General features: G+C 35.4%; 4 protein-coding genes across 4 annotated transcripts; 3 read left to right on the forward strand and 1 right to left on the reverse strand.

Moving 5' to 3' along the window:
* The first annotated feature begins 31 nt into the window (after positions 1-31).
* LOC149740764 (transmembrane protein 230-like) lies at positions 32-1165 on the forward strand. The gene is made up of 3 exons (XM_089871551.1): positions 32-279; positions 498-638; positions 975-1165. Exons 1-2 carry the CDS (start codon positions 68-70, stop codon positions 631-633), a joined length of 348 nt encoding a protein of 115 aa, XP_089727677.1. The 5' UTR covers positions 32-67; the 3' UTR covers positions 634-638; positions 975-1165.
* LOC149740765 (p53 and DNA damage-regulated protein 1-like) lies at positions 978-2138 on the forward strand. Its single transcript, XM_089871550.1, has 2 exons — positions 978-1196; positions 1649-2138. Exons 1-2 carry the CDS (start codon positions 978-980, stop codon positions 1826-1828), a joined length of 399 nt encoding a protein of 132 aa, XP_089727676.1. The 3' UTR covers positions 1829-2138.
* On the reverse strand, positions 1831-8535 carry LOC149740766 (mitofusin-2-like). Its single transcript, XM_089871539.1, has 15 exons — positions 8192-8535; positions 7851-7928; positions 7159-7428; positions 6761-6864; positions 6089-6260; positions 5755-5893; positions 5374-5558; positions 5098-5170; positions 4548-4751; positions 4090-4251; positions 3672-3825; positions 3333-3418; positions 2931-3056; positions 2454-2659; positions 1831-2392 (listed from the first exon to the last, which is right to left on the reverse strand). The coding sequence occupies exons 1-15, from the start codon at positions 8363-8365 to the stop codon at positions 2159-2161; spliced, it is 2367 nt and encodes a 788-aa protein (XP_089727665.1). The 5' UTR covers positions 8366-8535; the 3' UTR covers positions 1831-2158.
* A 337-nt stretch (positions 8536-8872) lies between these two features.
* On the forward strand, positions 8873-12118 carry LOC149740767 (uncharacterized). Its single transcript, XM_089871544.1, has 6 exons — positions 8873-9068; positions 9268-10040; positions 10301-10445; positions 10596-10695; positions 11078-11200; positions 11620-12118. The coding sequence occupies exons 2-6, from the start codon at positions 9330-9332 to the stop codon at positions 11795-11797; spliced, it is 1257 nt and encodes a 418-aa protein (XP_089727670.1). The 5' UTR covers positions 8873-9068; positions 9268-9329; the 3' UTR covers positions 11798-12118.
* The last annotated feature ends 2 nt before the right edge of the window (positions 12119-12120 follow it).

The following is a 12120-nucleotide window of genomic DNA, read 5'->3' on the forward strand; positions in this document are numbered from 1 at the left end:
TTATGACATGTTTAATTTTTAATATTTTAAAGCAGTGAACTGTTGTGTTTAGCGTACAAACAAGGTTATGTCATTAGCATCAGTTAGGTATCAAAAATTTAAGCGAGAAACTGGTTATAGCGGCGAAGGAGACGTTTACACAAACTCCCAGTTTGATAAACCAGTACCAAAAGTTCCGTGGAGAGCGATTGGAACCGCGACTGCTTTGTTTTGCATTGGAGTGGTCTTGATCGTGATCGGAGCTTTGCTATTATCGGGGGTCATTGATTCTGAATATAGGTACGTTCATTCTGTTTCTTTTGAAAACTATACAGTAATATTCTAAATGTTAGTATGTTTCATTCTTTTTTTAAACTTTACAGTAAAATTCTAAATATAGGTACAATAATTTTGTTTTAAAGCTACACAGTAAGGTTCCAAATACAGGTGTGTTCCTTCTGTTATTTTTTTTTAATACAGTAAAATATGTGGTAAGTGGTAATCCTTAATTTCTTTAGTGACCGAACTTGGCCGGTTCTTATACTTGGTTTCATCACTTTTCTACCTGGCGTCTATCAACTAAGAATCGCATATTGTGCTTGGAGAGGCTACGTCGGGTATTCATTTGACGATATTCCAGACTACCACGATTAAAAAAGGTGATATTACTGATATTCAAGTTTTTCTATTATGTATATTACTTGGATGCAACAGCCATGCTTTTAATTCACACTCTTCCCCACACTTTTTTCATAGTGTGTTTTAACAACTGTTGTTTTGATGTTAATTTCTTTCTCTTTGTTATTTAAATAAAATAATCTTCTCTATGGTCTTACTTTTCAAAAAAGAAAGAAAAATTATGCCATTTTAAGTTTGTTCAGAGGTTAAGTTATAGCTGATTAAGAAGTAATTTTCCACATTAATTATGTGTGGAAGTGTGGGTTAATAATCGCATTGCTTATGATGCCAAAAATAACGAAATATATACTTTGTAGGAAATGGCTCGCGATCCCCAGTTTGTGATGCGATACATGGAAGAACTGGAGCAGCTGGCAGAGGATGTATTGAGTGACAAACAGCAGATTGTGGATCTTGATAAGAAGAGAAATTCCAACAGAGAAGCTCTTGCTGCACTTCATAAGAAGACAACAGCACCAGCATCTTCACAAAATAAAACATGGCTGAACTTTGGCGGTGTTTTCCTGAAGTTACCAAAAGTAAATTCCATGTTTATTTTGGGAATGTGGTCGAAATGATTTTGTGATCTTTATTGATATCTTTCTGTGTTCCTAATGCAAAGGCTAGTGGTTCTTAAACTGGGTTCTGATGGCTAATAATAAGTGGCGTATGGGGTTAGTGGTTTAAATAGGTATATGATGTGTTTTAGTATTTTTAATCATAAGCGGAATTTTAAAATGAAGGTGCCGGATTTATCACTATGTTTAACAATGTCCAAGGAAATTTTTATCTTTTATGCCTATTACTTATACATCCTAAAAATAGATAGGAACATTTAAAAGATATAATATCTGTATCTTTTTTAGGATAAGCAAGTTACATTCAATTAATGTTCTGAGAAATTTAATGTGTATACATGTCACTGAAACACCCTAAATTAAGACAAAATATTTAATATAATATCTCAATCTATCTTTTTTCTATTAAATAGAAATCAGCCATTACGATGCTGCAATCAGACCAAGCTGAATTAGACAAAGAAATATCTCAGATTCGTGACAATCTTCATAACAAGGTGAACAAACTAAGGGACGCACAAGGTGAAAGTGATCTGCTTGGTTATGGCTTACATCCACTGTCTAAAGCTGAACTGAACAGAGTGATGCACTGATGTGTTTCACATAAAACATTGTATAACACTGCACAACGTATGTATGTGTAGGAAATCAAAAAAAAGTAACAGCAAGTGTAGGGCACCAATTAAATGTACATTTAATTTAAATCCTAAAATAATTAAGTTGTGTGGGTTAAATACATGCCACATATCGGAATAATTAGTTGCAAACAGTGGTACATAAATTAAAGAAATTGCAACACTTTTATTTATACTTTTAACTGTAACCGCAGCAGGACATTCAATAATTGCTTTACACTGTGCAATTCATGTTATATATCATATAATAAACAAGCAAAATGCACAACTTTTGAAGAGCAATCACCATTATGATGTACCACCATTGAAAGTGGGTGGGGGTGTAAGGTAGGTCTTGGCAAAGGATTCCAACTCTGCTGCCAACCAACCAGCCTTGTTACGAAGTGTTTTTGATTGAGTTTGTGCCTGTGTAAGATGATTGCAGCGGTGAAGTAAGTCTTCGGATTCCTGCTCGATTTCCTTTCGAACTTCTTCAATTTCACAACAGAGTCGGGAGAAGGTGCCAGAAAGTTCCTGCTGTACCTGTTGCCACAACAAGTTGAAATTAACTCCTTTAATTTCAGCAACTACTAGAAGTCCTTACCTGGTGAGAACAATTGGAACTTGTAAAACTGATGATCAAGTTGAGTTTATCCGTTGCATGTTCCACGAACTGTCTTTTCAATGCTTTTTCCTTTGCACGTGAGGACCATGTTATTCGTTCATAACCATACAAAGCAAAATATGACACAGCAGAGAAAGCAACCACTCTCCAACCTATTGACCTCCAAAACACATATGGAAGCATACCTGAAAAAATAAGAAAAAACATTGCAGATTATCAGAAAACTGCTATAACTTTCATGAAGAATGTTATCCACTACTTAATATTACAAACTTGATTCCCAAAATTAAGGTAAAAGTTTCAAAGAAAAGGTAAAAAAAACTGCGGCAGCTTATCAAAACAGTGTATACTTTTCATAAAGGATGTTATCCACTGATTATTATTACAGCCATTATTTTTTAAAAATTGGAGAAAAAGTTTCTGATTTTTAAACTAAAAGGAAAAGTTTGAACTTACCCAAGCAAACAACAAACACAGTGGAATGTGATTGAGTATACTGAAAGTAGCCCGATGCAAGCGACCAAAGAAAATCTTGGGTAGCGACCTGGTGTGCTCTTCCTTCTTGATCGGCTACAGCATTACCTGAAATCATAAAGAAAATCAGGAAACTTTACTCTACCTCTGCTACCATGCATATTGTAATCAAGCTTTCAACATCTCTTCTGTTATGAAAAAAAATGTGGTGTATTTCAGACATTTTTCATTCCCTGATGAAGTCTTGCCGGATGGAGGACTAAACATCAGAAATAAACTATGTATTTTAAAACCAGATGAGCCGTTGAAGGATTATTAACCTATACCCCTTAGTTAAACTTGGGAAACAGATATGACACATAAATAATCTGGAATATTACTTACCACTGTTGGGTGTTGGTGGTATGGACACCACATCATTTGATATTCCACCAAATCTTGAACGACGAGCTTCTTTCGGGCCGACAAACCTGTAGGAATATACAACATAAGATATTCCCAAGAGAATTTTTTCTTTTGTTAGTATTTCGTACAGAATGAGGTCAGGTTAAGTGTCTTGCTCAAACACATGCGCTCACAATCGAGCAGCGACAAGCCTTGAGCACATTACCTCTGGGTTAGAGGCAGGCGCCAGTCAAAAACTATATACAACAGTTTAAGCAAGGTAGATTTCTTTTCTCACTTCATTTTGGTTGGAATATTTTTGCAGTAGATTTCACTAACCTTGCGATAAGTTGTGAGAAACCGAGTGAGAATTTAAAATCAATATCTTCCTGGAAGTCGGAGCACAAACTTGTGCAATCAATATCATACGACATGTCAAAACTTGGCTGGATGGAATTGGATCTCATTAATTTAAACTTTGAAGCTGGTTCTTCTGAAAGAGGTGAAAACAAAAAAAAATATTTAAAAGTGTGTGAAATATTTCTTTTGGAAAAAAAAAAGTTAAACTAAACGGAAACCAGTTTTAAACTTTTATTGTTACATAACGACTTTCAAGAACAAAAATTCTCCGAAAATTATTACCCACAAAGTTGCAGATATGGTAACTTGTAAGCGAGCAAGAGATGAGTAAAACAGAACACCAGTCGATGGCCCACTACATCAGGATAAATAAGTTAAAATAATTCATTTAACTCACCAGTATGAACAAAATCGACAGAACTTGAATCTCCATTATCTTGACTTCCATGTGGTGATGTCATCAATAGCGGTTGGATTGAATCGATCATAACATTGCGGTTTTTGTCGATTTGTTTCTGCAGAGCACCACTACAGCGAGCATGTAAGTTACGGCCCAAACCTGTGGCAAGTAATGTTAAACACACATTAGATACAATAAGGTGTAAGTAACATAAATATATTGGCTGTACAACAGTTGGTATTGATATATAAATGAAACCTATCTTGTCTGTTCGGTCACAATAACAGAGAACAGAAAAGTTTACAAAAGCGAAACGACGGGCAGTTACGATAAAACAACAGTTGGTAAATCACTCTTTTAAGACGGAAAAGAAAATTGTTTTGGATAAAAGGCCTGACTGTTACACTCTACATACAACACAATTAAAATTTCAATTAGAAGAAAACATACAATACCTTCTTCAATATGGCGGTATAACTCAGCTTTATAAACACGCAACACCATCGGGTTGGGGTGAAAAGGTCGCTGAAATTCATCCACGAGAAGCGGTAAGCGTCTTATCTCGTCGCTCATAGCAACTCGGACTTGTCGTTCTGCTTCATTGGCCAATGCAACAATGCCATCTTTTGATCGTTGGGTTACCAACTTCATCTGGTTGTCTGTAAATTGAACAGTTTGGATGGGATGCTACAACCAATGGATAATTTCTGTCTTATTAACTTGATATTTTGTTATTTCTGCTACCAGGTACAATGTGAATAATCTCTCAACAGCTCATTTGGTTTGTAAAACCTAGTGTACTTCGACTTTTGTCAGATATCGGCAAAACTTAAAATGCACTACGTTTTTTATTATCTTAATATTGGGTAATAGGCCAACTGTGACCTAAATCTGAGGCCGTCTTGCGATAGGACCTCACCCATTCCCCTGATTGGTAGCAGACTGGAGGACATTACGAAAATTTATTTATTTTACAATGTTTGGCATGAAGTGAAACCACCATACCTATATATTCAAGTCTTTGTAGCAAGAACACTCTTCTGTCTCTGCATTCATTCATTAATTCTGTTGCTTTTGTCTAAAATAATCAATACTTCAATTAAAAATAAGCGTTTAAAATCAATAAAATATCACAGATGTGTATATACTCTATATCATAACATGTACATGAAAATAAAATTGGCATAGTACACTGCAGTTACCTAAACCTAACCATTCCCGGTTTAAAAATAAAACAAGAAAAACTTGAACACTAAATGTTTGCACAACATAAAAACTTACATAAAGCCATTCAGCTTTAGAATGCAGTTGGTCAATTATCTTGCTTGCCCTTTGAGTGTGGTATTCAAACTTTGTTCGAGTTGCAGAGCGTGAAATGCATTCCTCAAACTCGCGTTCGAATCGCGCAAACTCCATCAAACGCACTTGGTGTCCATCAGCCATGTACACAGGACTATCAGCTTTCCCTGTGTTTTGAGTGTGTTTATACGAATGAGAGAATGAATGTAACTTGCTTTATCCTCACGTGGCCGGAAAATGACAGTCGTTATAACCTGGTGCACTCTTTAATACACTCTATGCCAACCTTTGAGTTACCAAGTATGTTACTTTATTAGTGATTATAAATGTATTTCAAGCAGTGTTAACTGTGCAAAGTAGTACCTGGGACCTTTGGCATTCTGGATTGCAGTGTTTCTTTTGCTGAAACAAAGAAAACTCGGTCCTTTGCTTGTGACTTAGATATTACTTTCAGTTCATCGGCCAGAAACGAAATCCCTCTTTCCAAATGCTGCTGACGGACCTGATCATAAAATATTTTCATAAAAACGGCAAATTCACTGAATGGACATTATAATGAAAATATTCTAGTACCACATGACATAAATATCCAAACATTAAAGCCAACAACCATTACTGTTTACAATCTACATCATATGTTCAAATGAACACACCTGTTTTAAGTTATTACAATTCTATGTGAAATACACCACCCCACCTGCTCCATGAGTTCTGGTTCCGATGCAGATGCGTCCCATCTGTTGTTTAAGATAAAGATGTTTGGTTTGGACAATTTCTCATTAACCCGATGGAAAAACTTCTTTTCTGCTTGCATTAAAGTTGATTCAGCATTTGCAACAAGAATAAAAACATCGGCATCCAAGCAATATCTGAAAATCAATGCACTGTAAAAAATCATTCACTGGAAATATTTACATTTTTCAATTTTTGTTGCCCTCTTACTCTGTCTATATGGTCAATATTTTTATTTTTTTTTCTTTTCACAGGTTTTAACCCAAAAAAGGATTTATTTATATGTTATGTTGTACTTTAAACAATTGTTGGAAGACTTTCCGTAAAAGCTAGACAGTAAACAAAATAGTCCACCACAGATAAGCCATCACTTGTTCAGGTTTAATTGATTAACAAACAACACATTCCACACCACTGACATCTACAGCATGGCGATGACATGTGAGTTACAATAAACAGCTTCTACCACAGCAGGACAAGCACTAAACTTTACTATCTCAGATGGTTAATACAATAATGGGAGCATTTGTGAGCACATATCCATACATTTTATTACATATGATGCACAATTTAAGTTAACATCAGTTGATTAAAACCATGTACTACAAAATAGAAAATTATCATGAAGTTCAATTACTTATCAATCCATTGGTCAAGGTCATGGCTAACATCAATGCCAGGACTATCCACCAACACAACATCATCCTTTAGCAATGCACATTTGCTTTTTGGCCAGAACACCTGAGACAAATGCATATTTTGTATTGATTTTATTTTGCTAGATTAGTTGCATATCTTGTGTAAAATGTATTGTACAGGAAATACATTGCATATTATGTTACTGATCTACTGATGTAGACCAGTTTGTTTACTAAACAAAATAGTAAAAGCACAAACCTGTGCAGTTTACATAACTGAATGAATTGTTTAACCTAGCAAGATGACAAGGTACACACAATACACACACTACAGGATTATATACCATATAAGTAGTTACCTTTATTACTAAGTTACTAACCTAAGCTAGTTACTAACCTGTATAAGACTATCAGGTGACATACTTTCTTCGCTCAAAGCATGACTGAGCTGCGTTACACTTTTAATACTTCGTTTCTCTTCTGAGCCATTGCACAATAAATAAGCACCTCCATCAGAGTCAGTAGATGTACTTCCTTCATCACTACAACCAGCAACTGACAAAAAGCAATTGGTAGTATGCCCAATACCAGTTGGAAGTATTCTGTCCCATAACATTGCATTCACAACAGAACTTTTGCCATTACTTGTTCGACCAAAGAAAACAACCTGCATGAAATACAGGAAAGTTAGCAAATAAATGAATCAATGCTTTATTCTTGCATCGCCAGAAAACGACCATCGTTATAACACGTTTGTTCTGTTTCATATGCCCCGTGCCAGCTTATGAGTTACGTTGTATGTAACTTTGTATTGTGGGTGATTATTTTCCGGTATTTTCCGGTATCTAATCTAGCAAAATAAAATCAATACAAAATATGCATTTGTGTCAGGTGTTCTGGCCAAAAAGCAAATGTGCATTGCTAAAGGATGATGTTGTGTTGGTGGACAGTCCTGGCATTGATGTTAGCCATGACCTTGACCAATGGATTGATAAGTAATTCAGACAACCCATTAATGACCACTGGGTTAGAGCAATTGCCTATATAGTTTAAATAAGATGCAAGTGTTGTTTCTGTAGTTGTGTTTACCTTCATATGATTTCTGGTTAACATATCTTTTATTCCATTTATTTTCTCCAAGGCTGCAAGAACATCATCTTCTAGTTCCTGAAAAGAAACTGTAATTTTTAATAATTTCTAGTGGCTAATTTAAAAGAAACAGAAATACATTTTCTAAGCAGATGTCTTTTTCAAATAAATAATTTCTCAACCTCTTCAACAAATAAATTTTCATCACTGTATTAAGATGTAATTGGAAGGCAAATGTTTGTAAAAAAACACAATCTATACATCTGAGCCCAACAACCACTGTATGTAAAAATATAGTTTTTATTAGCACATTTCATTTTTGCAAACAAATATTTATTGACCTCTTCAATAATTATATTTTCATCACTGTTTCCAATATCATCAATGAATTCTCCAAACTCTTCAATGTAAGTCTGGATGTCAGAAAACAAAACATTGATTTTTTTCTTTGCATTCGTAAAGTGTTTTAAAGGAGATCCCATGTCCCCTGCTCCTGAATGTCGGTTCATCCTCATGGCAGTGTAACCTGACACGGTAAGTTATCCGGGTTTTTCTCAATTGATTAATGTAAAGCAGTTTGACCACATTTCATCATTAAATTTAAAGGTAGTGTAGAGTGTAGACGATATTCGTGGATCTGAAATCAAAACAGCTTTACAAACCTATCACGATCTACCTAATTAACATTTTACTATTAACACATGCTTAGATAAATATTAGCATTAGACGAACAGACAGCTCTACAAACAAAACTGCACAACTTGCATTGAAATTTTTACGAAACACAGCATGAGAAAAAAGTTAGAAAAAAACCTAAATTTTTCAACATAGAAATCTAACAATAATCTATTTAAAATGCAATATCTTTATATTCTGTTTCGGTAATAATATACAGTTGTACTTAAAATCGACTATGTATAAACTTTTCATTATAGGTTACTAAAAATGTTGCAAAAAAACTAATAATAAACGAATGCATCCTATCGTAAGGTGACATTTTTCAAACAGCCACATTGGCAAAACTGCGCCACCTATTTGCATTGTAGGTCGGTGCTTCAACAAACGTTGTGTAGCGTCTTGAGTTGTGTCTGTATGTAAAGTATACATAATAAAGCTCTAAAAGGGCATAAGCTAAATTGGATTATCATCAATGACGCTATCGAAACGAAAATAAAAGGGGGTTAGAAGAATATTGCCAGAAACGGTTAAATTTACCTGGTAAGTGTTTTTCGTATTACAACCTTGTGTGCATTGTTGTACCTACACGTATTACATGATTTTACTGCCATTTCCGCAACATGTCATGCATTTACATTTACTATATCATAATATGTCTTATTCCAATTATAACATGGCAATATTATTTAATTTATTATATTGATTTTTGCATTTAAACCAATTTATCATTCTCATTTAGACTTTAACTTCTGGTCCTCTGGCTCACTCTTTTACTGGAAGTAGTCGTTTGAAACTTTCAAGATGGATTCGGACATGGCAGCCGAGATGGCTCGGTTTGAAGAGGAAATTGCATCCGGACCAGCTCTTCCTCCATCCTCTTCATTCCCTCCTCGTGATGGTGATATGCCCTCGAGGATGTTCCTACCTCACTCAGTCCGAGGAAGGAACAAGGAAAGCTCCAATCAAAGCACCGATTTTCATTCGGCAATTGAAGAAAACTCAAAAAATGAAAGTGGATTTAATGGAAGTAATAATGGACCACCAAGACCTGGTGGTTCTATGGGCCCGGGGCCAATGAATCGTGGTCCACCTATGGGACCCCGTCAAGGTGGACCTATGGGTCCTGGTGGTCCTATGGGTCCAGGGCCAAGTGGTCCTATGGGTCCTGGGGGTCCCATGCGCCCTGGTGGTCCTATGGGCCCTGGGGGACCAATGGGCCCAGGACCTAACATGATGCCACGAAATATGAATAACTTTGGGCCGAACATGGATGGTGGATCAATAGGTCCTCAACCTCCTCCAATGCCGGGTTTCTTCCCTCCTCCTGTTCTTCCGGACTTTACCGACCTTCTTCCGGTACCAGAATCAAAACCAGTGTACTCCTCAGCTCCTGTAATAACAAAGCAGCCAACAGTAAAACGAAAAGCAGAGAAAGCATCGAAAAAGGAAAAAAATAAGTCTAAAGCCTCGAAAGACGGAAACAATGCTGAAGGAGTTCTTCTTGGACAACCGGTGAGATTGGATACCACGTACAGATATATTTTTTCTTTCATAATTTGATACAGTGGCATGACCATTTGGCATGTCTGTAGGACTGCAGCTCATATAAAATATGTTAAGCCGAACCCAAGGACATTTAAATTTACTTTTAAATCTTTAAACAATAATAATAATAGCCTGTAAATGAAATCGCTAGTTACGATATTGAATGCTAATTTAAGAAAAGTAGTGTGTAACACCTTAAATGAACAATTTATAAACCCTTTTCTTAGGAAGTCACCATGCCAGTAGTAGCAGAACCTGTAAAACCACAAGTTCAAATTGTCCCTCCACCAGCATTCAATCAACAACCATATGGAACACCACCTTTGATGTCTCTGTACCAACGTAACCCGCCCACAACCTCCAATCAACAAGGTATTCAAACCATATTTCTAAAATCTTAAATAAGTTAAATGTTTCAAAGAATTTCTACTTACAGTATTTCGATTTCAAAATCATTTAAAAAATATAAATGTTTTTATCATTGTTATTTTATATGTTAATTAAGCTTGTTTTAAATTACAGGTAATAAAAATCTACAGAAGAAAAAAAAGATCATACGAACTGCTGCAGGACAGAAGTGGGAAGACGCTACTTTGCAAGAATGGGATCCTAACGATTACAGGTAAAAATACATGATTTTATAAGCCTAGTGTTCTTATATATACTTTTAAATGCTGTGCTATGCCATCTGCTATTTGTTCATTTTATATGTTTTAACCGTTAAATATATTGACCTTAGTGAAGCATGGCTGTTATTTCTTGAAAATAAACCGGCACCCTGGCCCATAGCAGTGTTTAGCCCGCCTGCCCCTAACCCAGACTAAGGGTTTAAGGCTCATCATTGATACCATTGTGGACAGTTGTCTTAAAAAACACATACATACAGATACGGGGTAACTCATAACGTGGGGCACATTTTATGGAACAGTACATTCGTGTTATAACAAGTTAACAACTGTCGTTAATCAAGTTACGTTTAATTATTCATTTTATTTTTTTGAAAGAATATTCTGTGGCGATCTTGGTAATGAAGTAACTGATGACACATTAGCGAGAATATTCAGCAGATTTTCTTCGTTTCAAAAAGCAAAAGTAATTCGAGAGAAGGGGTCAAAGAAGAGCAAGGGGTTGGTTTGGTTCATTTGTTTTTGTGTAATATTCTGTTTCTGTGTAAACACTCTACTTGACCCTGTACAATTTATAATGGTTGTGGCCTGTCCTTATTTTAACGGATTTCTTTATATGAAGGAAAAGTGTTAGTATATTAATATTTGCAAACTGTATTTTTACAATAACAACGTGCCCCTTATTTTTCTTTCTCCAGAAAAAAGTGGTTGTAATAGCAAAAGTTTAATGCTCATTACGCTGTGTTTAGATTTATTTTCTTATATTAAGAGATTGGTATTCTGCGCTTTTTGTTACTTGAGCTGTGACACATACAAGGCCAAAGTGCCAATTGCTAAATACTAGTACTGTAAGTATATAGGGTTGTAATTTTTTAAGAAACATTAATGTACGGGACTAAAAGATTACTCATTTGATGCAGGTATGGCTTCGTTAGTTTTAAAGATCCAAACGACTTCATTCGTGCGATGCGGGAGATGCAGGGGAAGTATGTTGGGAATCGACCGATTAAACTCAGGAAGAGCAACTGGAGGGATAGAAACGTGGATGTTGTGAGGAAGAAGGTGAAGGAGAAGAAGAAACTTGGATATAAAGTTTGATCTTTTAATGATGGAGTAAAAGATGAAGATGCAAGTGAAGTGGAAGCACGGATGACTTTATACATAAATCAAAACTTTGTTCGTTTTAGGTGAAATTTACAGCAAAAATTAATAAGATACAGGTTTTGGACTTACAAAAGCAGCATCGGCTGTTTTGTATTTACAACTTTATAAAAATGTGGACTTCATGTAAACTAATATATCAATGATTTTAATTTAATGCAATGTGTAGCATTGTTAGGAACTTTATTACTTTATAAAGTACTGAGATTTCCCTGTCCGCTACTATACATGTTACCATTGACAAATTTTTCATGGTAGGA

The sequence above is a fragment of the Ciona robusta genome, chromosome 2 (assembly GCF_009617815.1).
Source record: "Ciona robusta chromosome 2, ASM961781v2".
Classification (NCBI taxonomy): Eukaryota; Metazoa; Chordata; class Ascidiacea; order Phlebobranchia; family Cionidae; genus Ciona; species Ciona robusta.

Bases quoted from the DNA above. Each gene is read 5' to 3' on its own strand.
- LOC149740766 (XM_089871539.1), bottom strand. From the start codon at position 8,365: ATGAGGATGAACCGACATTCAGGAGCAGGGGACATGGGATCTCCTTTA. The intron at 6,261-6,760 runs GTAATTGAACTT...ATTGATTTTCAG, and splicing joins CTTGACCAATGGATTGATAA to ATATTGCTTGGATGCCGATG. The intron at 3,826-4,089 runs GTGAGTTAAATG...CACCTCTTTCAG, and splicing joins TGTCGATTTTGTTCATACTG to AAGAACCAGCTTCAAAGTTT.
- LOC149740765 (XM_089871550.1), top strand. From the start codon at position 978: ATGGCTCGCGATCCCCAGTTTGTGATGCGATACATGGAAGAACTGGAG. The intron at 1,197-1,648 runs GTAAATTCCATG...TCTATTAAATAG, and splicing joins TTTTCCTGAAGTTACCAAAA to AAATCAGCCATTACGATGCT.
- LOC149740767 (XM_089871544.1), top strand. From the start codon at position 9,330: ATGGATTCGGACATGGCAGCCGAGATGGCTCGGTTTGAAGAGGAAATT. The intron at 10,041-10,300 runs GTGAGATTGGAT...CCCTTTTCTTAG, and splicing joins GAGTTCTTCTTGGACAACCG to GAAGTCACCATGCCAGTAGT. The intron at 10,696-11,077 runs GTAAAAATACAT...TTTTTTTGAAAG, and splicing joins TGGGATCCTAACGATTACAG to AATATTCTGTGGCGATCTTG.
- LOC149740764 (XM_089871551.1), top strand. From the start codon at position 68: ATGTCATTAGCATCAGTTAGGTATCAAAAATTTAAGCGAGAAACTGGT. The intron at 280-497 runs GTACGTTCATTC...TAATTTCTTTAG, and splicing joins GTCATTGATTCTGAATATAG to TGACCGAACTTGGCCGGTTC.